Genomic DNA, 17,804 nt, shown 5'->3' with positions numbered 1-17,804 from the left:
AAAATAAGCTAATTTCATTTCTCCCAGCTGCCTGCCTTTCAATTCTTTTTTTTTAATTATAAATTATCAATGGATCATGAAGGAGGGGGTGGGGAAGGAGAGGAAATGAGCTGATACCAAGGGCTCAAGTAGAAAGAAAATGTTTCCAAAATGATGACAACATATGTACAAATGTGCTTGACACAATCGATGGATGTATGGATTGCGATAAGAGCTGTAACAGCCCCCAATAAAATGATTTTAAGAAGTAATTGAAAGGAGGGTCTGATTGCTTTGTCGGCAGATAGCCTTGAAACAATTGACTGTCAAGCGCATACAGCTGCAGTCATGTGCTTGCAAGTGGCCCTTTAAAATTGGAATCCTTATGGGGGGGACATCGTGGGGAATAACTTTCACTTGGGAGAATGTGAGTGGGCCGCATCTCCGTCCCACCAACGTGAAGGTTCCCTCCTCGGAGTAGAGGCCCTGGCCTCCCAGACTCCTTAGCGAAGGAATGTTGAGAGCTTCCTCTCAGACACTCTTCCCAGCTCTGGTTCCCACAGTGAAGTCCTTCTCCTGCTTCCTTCTGAGCACATGGCCAAGGACACGAGACGTTTCAAAACATTGAGTACCAAATTGATGATCTGAAATGAGAACCCCCCACTAAACTTACAATAAAAGACAAAGATCTCTCCGTCCTCGCTTTAAAGAAGCATCCTGGTGGTCCTCCTTCCAAGACGGATGTGTCTGTGCTGCGGGCAGCCCACGGTATTTTCCCTGTTCTTCAGCGCCACCGCCAGCAGGCAGGTGCCCATCTTCCTTGTTCGTTGTGCAACCTTGGCGCGTCTGAGGTGACGGCACCACAGCCTGGGTCAGGCTCATCCGGCCAACGCCTCAAAGTGCCGCCTGCACTCCCCAGCACCGTGAAGTAGTCTCAGTGTTTAATTTCTTAACTTACTTCCATGAACATTGGTCGTAAGCTCCAAGCAAAATAAAATCCTTGGCAGCGTCCATCTTCTGTCTGTTGATCATGGTGCCGCCGACTGGTCCAGGTGTGAGGACTTTCATCTTGATACTGAGGGCACGCCTTGCTGGGGGCTGTCGCCTTCCAACTCCATCAGCACCCCCTCTCTGTCAGCAAGCACAGGCGCGTATGCGGAAGGTCACAGATGCTGCTGCGTGCTTCACATAAGCCATCTTCTCTGTGATTTCCTCAGCAGGCAGATTGCACCCTATGATGAGAGGACACAGCCATGCAGTGTCCCCTTATCCTGTTCGAATGACTGCCTCCGGGCCCATGGAGAGGTTCAATCTGAGCACAATGGAGTCTTCTGGAATTCTCATTTCTCTCAAGGCTATCCATATTTCGTTATGATCCACAAAGCCGAAGGCCTTTGCACAGTCAATAAAACATAAGTAAACCTCTTTCTGGGATTCTCTGCTTTCAGCCACGATTCACCTGACATCGGCAATGGTATCCCTTGTTCCATGTCTTTTGAAGCCAGCTTGAGTTTCTGGTAGTTCCCTGTCAATGTACTGCTGCAACTATGTTTGAATTATCTCCAGCAAAAGTTTACTTTCATGTGATATTAACAATATTGTTAGATCATATCCACCCTCTCGGGCCACCTTTCCTTGGCATGGGCGCAGATGTGGACCTCTTCCATTCCATGGTGATTTGGTCACAATGAAGGGGGCGGCAACTGGACAGCAACTATGACATCACCGTGTAAAACCTTCTGGCGGGGCAACTCCCTGCAGCCCTCTTGGCTCTCCCTAGATGGGCTAGAGGGGCTCCATCTCAAACCCTTATAGACCTGTGGGACCCATTGCAATTTCACAGATGAATGTGAAAGAAAAGGAGAGAGTTGTTGCTTCTATGACAACTGAACTGATTGCTTTGAAAAAACTCTCCACTAAAGCAAGTTGCTAAGAGCCCTTACAATAAGGAGGAATAGGCTATTTTGAGAAGGCTTCCAAGAGGTGTTGAAAATAAGAGCCCACTGCCCTTGAGTACAGAACCCCCACAGCGCCCCAGGGCCGCACTCTCAGACGCTGACTGCCTCTTCTTTCCCCAGGAGAGGCTGGGGGGTCACAGCTCCAGCCTGGCAGTCAGTGGCTCAGAATTTTAAGCACAGAAAAGTCCTCGCTTCCAAGCGGCAGGCATGGAGCCGGTTTGAAATTGATGTAAGCACACAGGTGTGTTTGGATGAGACCCGATGACGCCTTCCGAATCGTGGTGTATTTAACTTCCTCGGTGACAACGGAGGGCCTTCAAACAGGTGGTGGAAATATGGAATTAAAAGCTAATGGCATTTTCCCAGGAACTTTTAAAGCCCCCTCATCATTACAATGGTTCACAGTTTTATCATTTCTACAGATAATTTCAGTTATCAGGAAAAGGGGAAGAAAACCAGAAATGTTTGTTTCTTTAAACTTTTTTATTGTGAAATAGGTGAGGACTTCTCAGGGCAGTCTTACAGCCGACAATTCAGACGCTTCGGGAGCAGCTCAGCTATTGCACCTGCTCAGCATACCACTGCTCCCCCCCCATCCGCTTCCTTCCCTGGGTTTCCTGTTGCTAAAGTTCCGGCTGAACTCACAGTGAACAGAGTGTTTCTGGGCGGAGAAGACTGGATGAACACACACACACACACACACACACACACACACACATCCCCTCTGAATGCCCTGGCTTACTGTAAGAAGTCGCACCATGAACGGGGACAGGGCACCCACTAGCCAGACCACAGACCACAGGCCTGGCCGGCCATCAGGCCAGTGGTGAGAGCTGGCTCCTGGGGTCCAACTGCCCAGGCATACAGGGTTCTGAAATCCCCACAGGACTGCTGAGAAAAATGGAATCAGGGGCACCCAACACTCCAAAGCTTCGTGGGTGACACATTCATTGTCTGAGTGTCTCCCTTGACATGTTTGGGGTGATCCACATGGTGCTGCTAAATTAAAATACCAGTGTTCTGTGCCATGAGGTAACAGAGTGATCTTTTTAAAATTGCAAGTGTTTTAATAAATACTTGGGAATAACATTCATGCCTAGATTATGACATCAATATTTCTGTGCTCAATTTTCTGTGGCCTTCGAAAACATTTTTGCTTAAATTATTGAATAATTATTAAAGATCTCTAAAGATTAAATAATGATTAAAAATCTCTTATTACCCCAAGCAGAAGGTCTTCAATTCCTCCCTTTCTAAAACAAAATTGCTTTTGTCATTAAAAGAAAGCAATGTCTGCCTTGAGCATGGAGCTCTCTCAGACCTGCCTGTGTGGGGCCCAGGGGCACGGTGGTTACACGTGGGCTGTTCACTGCAAGGTCTGCCATTCAAGCCCCCCAGCCACCCTTCAGGAGGCAGATGAGGCTGTCTGCACTGCTCAGAAACCCACAGGGGCAGCCCACCTTTGTCCTAGAGGGCCACTACCGGTGGGAGTGGCTAGGAGCGGGTTTACACGGGCTCCGTTGCCGGCAGGAACTCCAGGATGAGCTGGGCAGCTTGGGCAGCAAGGATCCGCCTGGGGCACGCATGGGCTCAGAGGACGGGGTGTGGGGGCTGCAGCAACAGGATTCCAGGTAGAACCGGAATCAGTGTCCTGCGGTGTGCATCCCCAGTAACAACATGGGATTAATGGCTTTCACTGCAAAAACCTTCTGTGAATTAGAAGACAACCTAAGAAAATGATCGCCCAGTTCTACATCAGTCCAATTCGGAGGGGAGACACACAAACATTACAATAAGGTGGCATTTGCCTGCCAGAGGCCTGTGGGCTTGGGCGTGGCCGGGGGCTGGTGAAAGTGTAGGGGTGAGAGGAGGGCTGGCGTGGTGAGGTAGCTAGTTTATTGTGCCAACCTGGCCCCAATAAACACGTGAGGTTAATTGAAGGGCGGAGGGATAAATGGCTCCGTGAGCCTCGCCTTTCTAGTTCTCAGGTCTCTTGCTTTGTGATGGTCAGACCAGGGTGCAGCTGCCTTAGCCAGTTCCCTGCTTCAGCTGGCAAGGCTGACTTCCTGCAAGACATCCCTGAGGAGATGCCACATGGACCTACCCCGATGCAGCCCTGGGTGCTGGAGCAGCCGTGTGGAGACCCCTGCCAGCACTGAGATGCTTACACATTCACTGACTCAGCTTTCCTCCTGCAGTCGGCATCATTGTGTGTGTTTTGTGAGATGGAGGAGGACTTTGTGGACTGGTGTTGGACATATGGGTTAATGGGTAAATGTTGGACTTGTGGGCTTGGGCAGCACTGGGTTGGGATGTTTTCTTCATGCGCACTTAACCTTTCTATAAAACTCTCTCTGACTTATCCATGAGTTTCTGTGGCTTTGTTTCTCTAAAGCATTCAGACTCACACACGTGGTGACGTCGGCAGAGACGGGCGTGCCGGGTGCGGCTGCTTCTCTCCCCACCAGCGCTGCTGCTGAGACGGACGCAGGCAAACCCGAAGCCTGTGTTCTGCTCACCGTGTCCCCAAGAGATTAATCCTGTACAGACCACGTTCCAGCTGGGGGGTGGGGTGGTGGTGGGGGTGCGAGTGCCCTCTGACCCTGGAAGCAAACTGTGCAGGGGTCATTATCCCACCCAAAACTCTGGGGACTCTCCTCAAGTGGACGTGACAGAAAGCCAGGCCTGTCCTGAGGGGGTAGAGTGGAGTGTGTGTGCAGAGAAAGCCTATGAGAGATGAGCCCGCCTGGCTGCATGAGTGTGCATGTGGGTGCATGTGTGTGAGAGAGAGAGAGAGAGAACAGGAGGGCGCTGTCCTGCACTGAGGGCACATGTGCACACAGGGATGCCCCCCGCGCCCCCCACGCACTTCCTAAGGTGGGGGTAGGGCGACCCACTTCCGGATGCTGGAGCCCAGGTGCAGCCAGTGGGCCACCCTGAGATGGCCCCGATCCTAATAAGCCAGAGAACTAACTGCTCAAGCAGGGTGGCCTCTGAAAGGGCCGGAGTGAGCTTCATCAGGAGATGGTCTGATCTTGACCCCCACTACCCCATGGTCCCCCGCAACCACTGCGGATTCCCCTACTATAGACCTTCCCCACCTTGGGCACCCCATCCCTGTGGATGTCCCCACTAGGGACCCATCCCACCATGGACTCTCCCCACCGTGGACCCCCACCACCATACACACTGAGCTCCAGGCCCCCCTCTGAGCTGCCCCACTACCCGGGGGGTCGATCCATGCCCCCATGACAGCTGGCAGGACCACACCACCCACTATGGCACCACCGCAGCCTTCCTGCCACCCTCAGTGGCACCCCTGCCACAGGGTCTTTGCACTGCCTGGGTGCCACCTAGGTATCAGCCTGTACAACTTCACTCCAGTTCCTGAGACAGGGGGCGGCCCAAAAGCCCCTTGTGCGGCAGGCAGGTAGAGCCTCAGAGCTCCCGGACAAACTGCCTAGCTCACCCTGAAGCTGTTTTGCAGGGTGCCCAGGTCCCTGTGCAGAGGGGTAGGGGTGGGGGTAGGGGGAGTCACAGGTCACCAGGGGGAGGGGACTGAGCAGGTGTGACATCTTACACGGTGTCCCAGAAGCCTCCCTGCTAACTCTGTCTTGGAAAACAGCAGCATGAGCACATCATCATAATAAACCAGCTCTCCCACTGACAGGGGCCCAAACTCAGGCGTTACATATGTAAATATATTTATAGACAACAATAGGGAAGTAGATCTATGTACATATATTTATATGGTAACTATCAAGGTAGCAGACAGACATTGGGCCTCTACTCAAGTTCTCCCTCAACACAGGAACACTTTGTTCTAATAACCTGTGGGCGGGGAGGTCAGATGCTTACAGACATCCTCCCTGAAGACAGTCAGTCACCAGACCAAGGGGTGGCCCCTCTCCCTGCTGTTCAAGGACAGTGGACAGGCCCTATAGGTGGAGTTCACACCCTACTGATAATGGTCTCTATCAGTTGAACCTGGGAACAGGTCAAACTGCCTCTGTGACATCCAAAATTAAGCTGGCCATCCTAATTCTAGGATCCGCCCACCTTGTCACATGCATACCCCCAATCCCTCCTCTTCCTATTGTGTGTATGTCCCTAGCCCACCCCCTCTCATTGCTGTGTAACCTATAGTGCAACCCCTTCCATGATGTATGTCCTTACCTGTAATTAGTGGGCTTGCACGCCCCCAAAAGGTATATAAGCCTGGGTTAGCAATAGAGGTCTCTCTCGCTGGTCTCTCCCTCACCCTCTCTCTCTTCCCCCTCTCCTCTCCCGTCCTCTGTTTCCCTTTCCCTTGCCCTCCTTCCCTTCCCCCTCTCTCCACGTGAACCACCAAGCGGGGCTGAGGTGAGCAATGCTACCATGAAATGTGTCTGACTGCATTATCGTAATATCTCTTTTATCTCTCATGCTCTCAATTGACTTTATTTTTTTTATACAACTCTTATCACAATCCATGCATACATCAATTGTGTAAAGCACATTTGTACATTCATTGCCCTCATCATTCTCAAAACATTTGCTCTCCACTGAAGCCCCCGGCATTAGGTCCTCATTTTTCCCCTCCCTCCCCGCTCCCCCCCCATGAGCCCTTGATAATTTATAAATTATTATTTTGTCATATCTTACCCTGTCCAACGTCTCCCTTCACCCACTTTTCGGTTGTCCATCCCCCAGGGAGGAGGTCACGTATAGTTCCTTGTAATCGGTTCCCTCTTTCCAACCCACTCTCCCAGTCTCAATTGACTTTAATATAATATATATACATCTCAACCGTACAATTGTGCTTACTGAACCCGTGGTTAGTTGTGGGGGACTAGCTCCTCCCACCTCATACAGCAAACCTGGATTCTGTGATGCTCACCTTCCCTACACGATCTCTGAAGACAAATGGGTGCAGCAGCAATGTGAAGAAAGCTGATGGAGCCGGCTATCAAAAGATACAGCATCTGGGGTCTTTTGATAGACTTGAAGGTAAACCAGCGGCCATCTAGCTCAGAAGCAACAAAGCCCACATGGAGGAAGCACACCAGCCTGTGTGATCATGAGGTGTCGATGGGATCAGGTATCAGGCATCAAAGACCCAGAACAAAAAATCATCTCATTGTTAATGCGGAAGAGTGGAGAGTGGAGACCCAAAGCCCATCTGCAGGCAACTGGACATCCCCTTACAGAAGGGTCACAAGGAGGAGACGAGCCAGTCAGGGTGCAGTGAAGCCTCGATGAAACACACAACTTCTCTCTAGTTCTTTAATGCCCCCCCCACTATCATGACCCCACTTCTACCTTACAAATCCGGCTAGACTAGAGCATGTGCACTGGTAAAAATAAGCGCTGGAAACACAGGGAATCCAGGACAGGTAAACCCCCTCAGGACCAATAAACCCCCTCAGAGTAGCGATACCAGGAGGGTAAGGGTAAGGTTGGGGGAGGAAGGGGGAAACCGATCACAATGATCTACATATAACCCCCTCCCTGGGGGACGGACAACAGAAAAGTGTGTGAAGGGAGACATTGGTCAGTGTAAGACATAAACAATAATAATTTATAAATTATCAAGGGTTCATGAAGGAGGGAGGGGAAAAATGAGGAGCTGATACCCGGGGCTCAGATAGAAAAAAATGTTTTGAAACTGATGATGGCAACAAATGTACAAATATGCTTGACACAATGGATGGATGTACAGATTGTGATAAGAGTTGCATGAGCCCCCAATAAAATGATTAAAAAATAAAAAAATAAACCAGCCCTCAAGGAAGCCCCCTCCTAACCCCCAAGTCCGGGGGCCCCCTCCCCAAAGGCTTGCTGGCCAGTTTCCCAGTATCCTGTGAAGTTCAGTAAGCCTGGCCGGGGGAACTGTGGGCGGAGAGAGGACGGTGGTGACAATCGGGGTCGGGTGAGGCAGGGTCTTGGCACAAGCCGGCATGCTAAGGAACTTGGGGAAGACAGCGGTGGACCCTGGCGCCCGCAGAGCACGGGGCTGGAGGCAGACTTCCAGCTGGCCGCCTTCCCCAGAGAGCTCACTTGAGCCACTGTGTTCCTCAGACCCTGCGCTGGAGCCAGGGACTTCCCGCCTGGAGAGACTGCCTTGGGAGGACGCGGGCACTGTGCCCTGGCAGCCTCACAACCCGAGCATTGCGCCAAGGAGGCGAGGCTGCGGGCACAAGCTGTCCACACGCTACTGCCCAACTACAGGACAAGGGTGGCGCTGACCCTCAGGAGGATGTACTGGCTGCGGACAGTCACCAGCAGGCAGACTCCCGCCACCCCCAGCCCCTGCTCAGATTCTCACCCCAAACTGCCCGACCCAACCGTCACGGGTACATTTCACCCTCCGGCCCCACACGCTTGCTGCTTTCTTCCAAACTCAAAGCTCAAGCCCAACGCTGAAACTCAGCCCACGAGGAGGAGCTCCGAGCAGGGCGGCCTGCAGGACGGAGGGGAACTGCTCCCTGGGGTCTCTGAGGCTGACATCTCCCTGGAAGCAGACGGCTTCATCTTGCTGCAGCTGAGTGGCCAGCGGGCTCGAACTGCTGACCGTGCCGTTAGCAGCCCAGCGTACAGCTAGTTGGTGGACAATGACACTGCCCAGAGAAACGGAGAGAAGCGGGGTGGAGACACCCTCAGAGGCCCCAGAGAAAGAAAAGTGGGGCAGGGCTGCACGAATGCCCTCTGGAGCCTCTGAGGGGCTCTTGTGAGAGGTCCCCATGCCCCAGGGCTCTCAGAAGAGGACATACACACACACAGGCTGTGGGGGAGGACAGGGAGAAGGGAGAAGGGCCACTACCCTTGGTGGCCAGCTTCTCCGGGGAGCGTGTGCCCCACCCCCTTCCTGCTGGCCCCACCTCAGCCAGGGAGGTTGGACCTGGGCACACTAGCTATTCGGTCCTGTCTAATGCACCAGCTGACCACCTGCTCAGCCGCCAGGCCAGCCTGGCCAGGCCTCCCCTGCCTGCAGTGTTTCCTCCTGTGCCCTGGAGGCCACTTGGCCTCCTGCCCACCCCTCCGCCTCTGGTCAGCGCTGGCTCCTGGGAGACTGCATCCTCTCATGTGGGTCTGGCTCCCTGAGCTGGGGCTGGCCAGACCTTGGCCATCACTCTGCTTGTGGACAGAGCTTCCCAGCGCCCCCAGGCATCTTGTTCTTGGCAAGCTCAGCTGTACTGGCTTGGGCAGCTTCCTGCCAAACAGGGTCTTGCACCGGTGACAGACAGAGGCCTCCTGGCGCCCACCCTCTCTCCCTGGCCCCTCATTCAACCCATCACAAGGACCTGTCTCAGCCCCCTTGGTGCCTGCTTGGTGGCGGGGGTGGGGGGGTGGGGGGGCACCTCACTCAGCCGGCACAGAGGCTCCCTCCCCTAGCCCTCTCCCTGGGACCTTCCAGGGTCCCCAGGCTCTCAGGTGAAGGGCAGCACAAGAAGCCCCAGGCCTGGCCTTCCATCCCACAGCACACACCCCATCTCTTGCTCTACTGTGGGCAGGTGGGCAGGCTGCTCTGGACAGGGGTATGTGGGGGTGGGGGGGGGTGGGGGGGGGGTTTCTGCCCCCACTCCCATCAGTGCCAGCATGGCTGTGGCAGGCGGGAAAGCCGATTCCTCCCCCACCCCTGCTCCCCCTCCCCCCCTCCCAGTTGCAGAGTGGCTGCACACCTGGCTGAGCACATGCAACCCAAGTGCCCCAGTCTGTCCTGCACAGAGGCCCTGCTTTGGGACAGGTGCCACACAGTGGGCACTCACCCTGTGTGTGGTGGAGACTGTCACCTGTGGGGGGAGGTCGGTGCTTACAGGCACCCTCCCTGAGGGCAATCAGTTGCCAGACTGCAGCGGGCCCCACTCCCTGCTGTTAAGGACACTGGACAGGCCTGCAGGCATCCATTTGGTTCCTATAGGTGGAGTTCACACCCTACTGATAATGTCTCTATCAGTTGAGCCAGGGAACAGGTCAAACTGGCCCTGACATCCAAAATTAAGCTGCCCTCCTAATTCTAGGATCCGCCCATCTTGCCACATGCATACCCCCAATCCCTCCTCGTCCTATTGCGTGGATACCCCTAGATCACCCCCTCCCATTTCTGTATTACCTATAGCACAGCCCCTTCCTATGACGTATGTCTTCCCCTGTAATTAGGGGGCTTGCACGTTCCCAGAGAATATAAAAACCTTGGTTAGCATTAAAGATTCTCTCTCTCTACGTGGACCACCAAGCGGGGCTGAGGTGAGCATGCTATCATGAAGTGTGTCCGACTCCATTATTTCAATCTCTCTACAACTTTACTGTAATCTTTGCTTATTATCGCTGTACAATTGTGCCCACCGAACCCATAATGATGTGCTAGGGGCTGGCTTCGCCTTGCAGTCACCCGCCCAGCTGATGGACAGGGCTCGAGACTGAGGGGACAGAGTGACTGAGGGGACAGGGCAAGGCTGAGGTTGGTGCACCGAGCCGAGATGAAAAGACCCTCAGCCTAGCCCAGGGCCCCGGCGACTCATGGGGTCACAGTCTCCGGGGCACGAGGGGGTGGGGGCTCCCCCTCATTGTGAGGTCTGGTGGAATGCCCCACTCAGGCTGACCCAGCCTAGGTTCCTCCCGCCTGCTCTTTGCTCCCCAGGCCCCACCCTGGCCTGCCCAGAAGAGGTCTGGAGGGAGTGTGAAGAAGGTGCAGTGTAGGGGGGTCCAGTCCTTGGAAGCACGGTCTTAAGATCTTGAGAGACCAATGCTGGAAGATTCGAGGAGATGGGGCCAGAGATCCAGGACGAAGGCCACAGCCGGGGGCCGGGGCCAGGTCATGGACACATGGAGCTGCAGGGAGGGAGCCAGGTCCTCGGGCAGGGGGCCTGGGGCAGTGGTGCTGGGAGCCTGAGATCAGTATCTTCAGAAGGATGGCGACAGGCTCACCGGGAAGGCCCAAGATTGCAGTAGCCTGGGGAGCAAGCATCCCAGTCAACCAGCAGCCTGGCCCAGACCTGCTGCTGGAGCTGGGGGCACAGGTTGGGGCCCAGTCCAGGAAAGAGCATTAGAGATCTGGCAGGGAGGCCCCCTGAGGACCCTAACAGGCAGCGGGCAGCATCCAGAGGGCGAGAGGGCCTTCACAAAGCAGCGTCTGAAGGCAGGCTGGCTGGAGAGAGAAGGGTCCGGTGTTCTAGGTAGAGGCCAGGCTGTGCAGAGGCCTAGCAGTTGGGCCTGGCTGCCTCTGACCTCACAATACAGGCCCACGGGGCTGGCCCTGTGCACCCTGGTCCTGCTCCAGCCCGGGCCTTGCCCGGGGCCCTGGGCAGCCTCCAGGTCCAGTGCCCTAGCAAGGGCACAGCCCCCCGCCGCCTGGGGCATGTCTCTGCTCTCCAATTACGAGGGGCTTCGGCAGCAGATCGAGAAGCTGGTGCGGGAGAACGAAGAGCTGAAGAAGCTGGTGCGGCTGATCCGCGAGAACCACGAGCTCAGGTCGGCCATCCGGAGCCAGGCCAGCGGCCTGGGCATCGGCGGGCTCGGCGAGGGCACCGGCCCGGCACCCCTGCGCCAGGGCAACTGTAAGAGGCGGTGCGCCAGCAGAACGGAGGGCAGGAGGGAGGGTTGGGACTCGGGGCCCCAGAGGAGAGCAGGTTCACGACCCCTGGGGGAGAGGAGGGGGAGGGCACAGGCAAGGCTACGCCCCATCCCCTCCACCTGCTGTGGGCCTGCCCGGAGCCCAGCTCTGGACCCTGGTAGTGACCACCTGAAGGTGGCCAGTGGACGACAGAGCAAGTATAGGTGCAGGCAGAAAAGGCAAGCTGTGCGACAGAGAAGGGGTGTAGAAGGGCAGAGGTCTCAAGAGGAGTGTTGGAGTGGTGGGCTCCAGGTCAGGATGCAGCGTGTGGGACAGCAGGATGACGGAAGCTGTGGGCCCTGCCAGTATTGCACAGAGAACACGGGGGCCGGCACCCAGGTGTGGCCCTGGCCTCAACACTGAGGAGAGGGCAGCAAAGCCCTCAAGGGCATGCAAGGAGTGCACAGCAGGGTTGTTCAAGTGCACTGCTCCACAGCCACCTCCCTGCCCTCTCCAGGCCTGTCCCCATGCTGCCTGACAGCCTGCCTGTGTGGCTGCAATCTAAGCGCCACAGCAGATAGCCGACCCCCAGGGCACATTTTTCTCAAGGGCCACACTGCCCTGGACCCACAGCCCCCAGGTTCCACCCCAAGCACTAGCTCCCCTTTGAGCCCAGCTCATTGGCCCTTAGCAGGCGGGATTCTGACACCAGGGGTCCGCCCCTGGAGTCTTCCCTGGTCAGCCAAGCACATGGGCCCTCCCCATTGAAAGGCACAGGCAGCCAGTGGGTCCACGGGGGCTGTGGGTGGGGGGACACGTGGCTAGAATGCCGGCTTAAGAAAGGAGCCTGGGCTTCTGACGCCAAGGTCAGCTGGCCTCTGTCCTTCTGCTTTGGATTCTTAACAGAATCTTTGAGCCCTTTCTTGGGGGCCATGCACACGGCTCAGGCCAGGTTCTTGGAGAGCCTCAGCTGGTGGCAGAGACACACACTTGGGCAAAGCCTGGGACGGCGTGACAGGATGGCAGGTAGATGAGTGTGTGTGCACAGTCCTAGCGTGGCAGCGTGGGTGACCAACGGATGTGTGAACGTGTCTGTAACAGTGTAGGTGAGATGTGTGGATATGTGTGTCTGAGAGCATGCCACGTATGTTTATGCGTGGGGTATGTGCTTGTGTGTAGATTGTGTGTGGTCGTTGTGAGTGGTGAGTGTGGTGTATGACTTCTGTGCTTTGTCAGTGTGTGTGTGTGTGAGTGTGTGAGAGAGAGAGAGAGATGGGGGAGGCAGTGAATGCGTGCTGGGCCTGGTGAGTCGGAAGCCATGCAGCCAGAGGTGAGCAGAGAGGACTGTGAATGGCATGACAGAGACCTGGGCTGGTGCGGACTGTGAGAAGCAGACCCTGGTGTTTCAAGCAGAAAGCCACCAAGTCTGTGCCCCAACATCCCATTCCAGCTGGGGACATGGGCTCCAGAGTGACAGGAGTTGGGGGGTTGGGGGGCAGGAGGCCAAGCTGGAGCTGTTGGAACTGGGGGGGGGGGTGGCTAGATGATGGACCGGAGCAGAGGTTCTCCACCCTCCTCAGGCCGCGACCCTTTCATGCAGCTCCTCATGTGGCGGTGACCCCAACCATAACATTGTTTTCGTTGCTACTTCCTCACTGTCATTTGGCTACTGTGATGAATCGTCATGTAAATGTCTGATAGGAGGAAGTATTTTCATGCTTACAAATTGAACATCATGAAAGCATTGTGATTCATCACAAAAACAATATGTAATTCTATATTGTGAAATATTTATTTCTAATGACAAATAAATGAAATTTTGTCTGGAAGCATGGTGGAGCATGGGTAACAGTCTTCACACCAGGTACTCATAGGTGGGCGTATCTGCATGTGGGCAGACCCACCTGGAGACAGAGAGAGGAGCGATGTTTCAGTTCCTAAGACCACCCGAAATAGTATATCTTTTCCAATGGTCTTAGGCGGCCCCTGTGAAAGGGTCGTTCGACCCCCAAAGGGGTCAAGGCACACAGGTTGAGAACCGCTGGACTAGATAGTGGAGAGACTGAATCAAGTGTCCAGTAAGAGAAATGGACCCTAACTACTGGGGAGGAAGATGAAGCAGCGAGTGCCCGGATGGTCTGCTGCCTGTCTCGGGTGGCCGAGTGGCTGGTGGTGACCGCTCTGAGACCGTAGCGCACAAATGACCAAAAGCGAATTCCTGTGCAGGGCCACTTCCTCATGTGGGTGTGCATGCTACCCACCCCTGTGCTTGGCCCTCTCCTAGGGCCCAGTCTCGTGTTTTCAAGTGGACCTTCAGCTCCCCTCATTCTGGGACCACACTTCTCCCTCCGGACCTCCAGGCTCTTAGCCAGGGTCAGAAAATAGGGTGGAACAGTTTGTGAGCTTGATTGACAACTCTGGAAAGGGTGACATGTGATCTGGTGACATGTGATGTGTTTTTACGCTCCTGCCCAGCGTCCTGCAAATGTTAGGGGAGATGTGAGAGGAGGCACCGGAGCTTTGAAGGAGGAGGAGGAGTGTTGTAGACAAGTCCCCAGTGTTGAATCCTCTCCAGCTCACAGGGACCGTATAGGACAGGAATGGGACTGCCCCGTAGGTGGCCAGCAAGCTCCCTTTGACCGCTCTACTACATCTGCCTGGAGTGTCTGGGGAGCAGCAGCCACGTGAGCCTGAAGCCCAGAGGACAAGTGGGGCCAGAGAAGAGACTCGAGAGTGGGTGGCAAGTAAAGGGATCGGGAGGCAGGCAAGTGTCTGGGAGGAGCAGGCAGGAGAAGTGCGGCCTGAGGCGAGGACAGGCAGGAGAGGCACGGGGAGCTTCCGAGGGCAAGGAAAGGGAAGCCAAGAGGCAGCTTCATGGGCTGCCCAGAGGTCAAGCAGGACGAGTAGTCGCCTTTAATGACTGGAGGCCGCTTGACCTCGGTTGGAGAGGTGGGCCCGGCAGGGTGAGTGGGAACGCAGACAACAGTTTGTGGCATCCCTCCACAAGGTAGAGGAGGGAGGGCCCTCGCTGGAGAAGGGCAGGGAGGTCAGAATTTCCTTTCATGATGGCAGCAGCCTGGATTTACTTCTTGGTGGAGGGGGAGGAGAAGACGAGCAAGAGGGGCTCACAGATTAAGGTGCATCCCTTCACTGGTCCTGGGGTGAGCGAGGGGTGCTACGTGGTGGGAAGCGCAGGAAACTGGGTCTAGGGCTGCATCTTCTCTGTAAAGAACCTGTCTTCCTGCGAGATAGGGGTGTGTGTGTGTGTGTGTGTGTGTGTGGGGGAGGGGGTGGGTCTGGAACCAAGCGAGGGGAAGAGGATTCTAAGGGCAATGGCACCGACTCTGTGCTTTCTCCGAGCTTTTGCCGTAGCAGGAGGCAGTGGAGCGCCATGCAGTGGCTCAGCCGGGAGACCCATGGAGGAGACCCGGCCAGGCTTGGCTGCACTACAACCCCGTGGGCAGCCTGGGGTGGTCTCTTCTTAGTCTGGAAGCTCTGCTGAAACCTCACTTTGGGTGACCCTGCTGGCACCTGAAATGCCAGTGACACCGCTTCTAGCACCGCAGCAACGCACAAGCCCCCACAGTACCATCGATTGGCACCCACCTAGTGGCTGGCTTCTCTAGAGAAGCGAACCAGGTGGTCAGGGATGTAAACATGCAGGTTGACTTCAAGGAGCCGGTCATGCAATTGTGGGGCCTGGCCAGGCCCAAATCTCTGCCAGCCCACAGCACTGTGGCGGCTCCCGCTGGCTCCCGCCCCAGAGCCCCAGGTCAGGGGCAGAGAAAAGCACAGGACAGAGCGTTCCTGGGAGGGTCTGAAGAAAGGAGCCGGGCCGTGCATAAACAAACAGACCAGCCAACAAACCCAAACAAGCCAGACGGACTAAGCCCCTGCTACTGAGTCCGTCCCGGCTCCTGGTGTCCCTCCTCTGTGCCCACAGAGCCCCTGTGGGCCCTGACAAGAGTCAGGGATGTCCCCGTAGCAGGGCTGTTTGTAGGCGCCCCGGTGACATAGTGGGTGACATGCTGGCCTGCTAACGGCAGGGTCAGTCGTTTGAAACCACCAGCTGCTCAGAGGGAGAGAGCTGAGGCTTTCTGCTCCCATAAAGATCCACAGCCTCCGGAGCCCACGGGCCAGTTACACTGTCCTAAGAGCAGCTGTGCGGGGAGGTTTGTGGTGGAGGCCTCCCTGGTGCAGCACATCCACCAGAGGGCGATCTCGGCGCCCACAGTGAGAGGGCACCCAGGACCCAGAAAGCTGCTGCCCAGGAGACTGGGGGCTCCAATGCCCACCCCCGCCACCCCCTCCTGTTTGGGCACAGCTGGACCCAAGGTGGGAATGTCGGTTTTATTTTTAGCCTTTGATTGTGAATAGGGAGAAGGTTTGCCGAGCAAGTCAGTTTTGCCCCCAAGGACCTACCTACAAGTTTGTTACATGCGGTCTCCACCCTTACAGTGTCCTAAGTCACGGGTAGACACTGACAGTGGCCTCCTGCTCGGCTTCCCCTCCCCCATCCTTTCCCACCCCTCCCTCTTCTGAACTCTGTCACCAGGTAAATGCTCTCCACAGAAGGACTCAGCTGGTCTCTGCACCTCTGTGTCTCCTGTGTCCCCACAGGTATCTTTCTGCCCACATCCCCAACAGCAGCCAACCAGTCAGATGCAGGCATGGTGACCTTGCCACTGGCCGACATGCTGAGCAGCTCGCAGCCCGGCCCTCCAGCCACCTCCATCATGAACTCGGTGGCCGGCCAGCTCAACGCACTGCTGTCTGCCTCCATGCCTGTGCCGCAGGCGGCTCAGCTCAGCAGCCTCTCGCCTGGCCCCATGGCAGTGCCTCCCACTAGCACGCTGGCCAGCTCCCTGGGCCTAGCTTCTACCGGCCATGTGACCACCACCATGGCAGGGCCCCCATCAGGCACGCTGACCACCTCCCTCGGCCTGCCTTCCACCGGCCCCCTGACTCCAAGTGGCCCCATGGCGGTGCCCCCAATGGGCACACTGACCACCTCCCTCAGCCTGCCTTCCACCGGCCCCCTAACTCCAAGTGGCCCCATAACAGTGCCCCCAATGGGCACGATGACCACCTCCTTTGGCCTACCTTCCAGTGGCCCCATGACCCCAAGCGGCCCCATGGCTATGCCCACAGCAGGCACGCTGACCACCTCCCTCGGCCTACCTTCTAGTGGCCCCCTGACTCCAAACAGCCCCATGGTGGTGCCCCCAATGGGCACACTGACCACCTCCCTCAGCCTGCCTTCCAGTGGCCCCCTGGCCCCAAGCAGCCCCCCCACGGCGGCGCCTCCAGCAGGCACGGTGACCACCTCCTTTGGGCTGACTTCATCCAACCCCCTCACCCCAAGCAGCCCCCTGCTTGCCTCCACAATGGCCCCAGTGGCTGTACCTCAGAGCCTGCTGGCCAGCCCCTTGGGCAACACGGTGACCTCGGAGTCCACAAGGGTGCGGCTGTCTGAGACCATGCGGAGATGTTCTTCTGGATCCCAGGCCACAGGCACTCACGGCAAAGGTACGGGACACAAGCAGGATGGCCGGTCTGGGCGGGTGGGGCCCAGCTTCCAATCCTCCTCTTACCTAGTGGTCCTGACGTCAACAGAGAACATGAGGTCGTCCCAGGACTCGGCGGAGCCCCTCAGCGTGACCTTTGTGGGGCCACCATTGCTCTCGTCCACCCCCACCAGCCCAGCGGCCTTCTATGGCGCCTCTAATGTGCGAACCCAGCCCAGTGCCCCCCAGGGGCAGGTGGTCGTCTGCACTGGCTCCATAGTCTCTTGTGCCAGCTCCTCCGCCCCAGATCCCAGGGATTCTATCCCCAACCCGCAAGCTGCTGCCTCCAACGGCGCTTCCCCTAGCGAGACGAACGTCGCCCACGGTGCCACCCGCTCGCCCAGCCGGCCCCGGGCCCCTTCCCACTCCCCGACTCGCATGTCGTCCTTGCCGGCTTCGGTCAACGATGCACGAGGGGCGCGCGCCTCGGAAACATCGCGGAAGAGCGTCCTGGAGCTGGAGCGGAAGCTGGCCCACCGAAAGGTCAGCAAATTCCAGGAGAGCCCCCGAGGTGAGCCGCGCCCGCCCCCCACCCCACACCCCACCCCCAGCCGCCCGCGCCCCCAAGCCCCGCTGACCGCAGCCTCGCTCTCGCCCAGAGTCCCGGCAGATGGCCTGGGAACGGCTGGTGGGGGAGATCGCCTTCCAGCTGGACCGCAGGATCCTGTCCAGCATCTTCCCGGAGCGCGTGCGCCTCTACGGCTTCACCGTCTCCAACATTCCCGAGAAGATCATTCAGGTCGGTGCCCCCCCACCAGGGACAGCGGG

General features: G+C 56.6%; 1 protein-coding gene and 1 long non-coding RNA gene across 3 annotated transcripts in view; one reads left to right on the top strand and one right to left on the bottom strand.

Annotated features, from left to right (window-relative positions):
* Positions 1-10,235: 10,235 nt before the first annotated feature.
* Positions 10,236-17,798, bottom strand: LOC123521433. Its single transcript, XR_006679881.1, has 3 exons — positions 17,615-17,798; positions 16,876-17,504; positions 10,236-10,869 (listed from the first exon to the last, which is right to left on the bottom strand). It is a non-coding gene; the product is annotated as an uncharacterized LOC123521433 (long non-coding RNA).
* SPATC1 (spermatogenesis and centriole associated 1) overlaps positions 11,223-17,804 on the top strand; it is a 19,995-nt gene continuing 13,413 nt past the window's right edge. The window contains exons 1-5 of one of the 2 annotated variants that reach the window (XM_045287994.1): positions 11,223-11,467; positions 16,090-16,329; positions 16,534-16,978; positions 17,417-17,547; positions 17,636-17,775. In XM_045287994.1, coding sequence (XP_045143929.1) covers positions 11,275-11,467; positions 16,090-16,329; positions 16,534-16,978; positions 17,417-17,547; positions 17,636-17,775 — 1,149 coding nt within the window. In that variant the 5' untranslated portion in view covers positions 11,223-11,274. Of the gene's footprint in view, positions 11,468-12,447; positions 12,496-16,089; positions 16,999-17,085; positions 17,548-17,635; positions 17,776-17,804 lie in introns of those variants that run through there. The other variant, XM_045287993.1, reaches the window with a different exon arrangement.

The sequence above is a fragment of the Echinops telfairi genome, unplaced genomic scaffold, assembly GCF_000313985.2.
Source record: "Echinops telfairi isolate 266 unplaced genomic scaffold, ASM31398v2 ScPeMD7_1;HRSCAF=3_0, whole genome shotgun sequence".
In the NCBI taxonomy this organism is placed as follows: Eukaryota; Metazoa; Chordata; class Mammalia; order Afrosoricida; family Tenrecidae; genus Echinops; species Echinops telfairi.
Note: the sequence above shows the minus strand (reverse complement) of the source record. Positions and strands in the feature narration are given on the sequence as shown.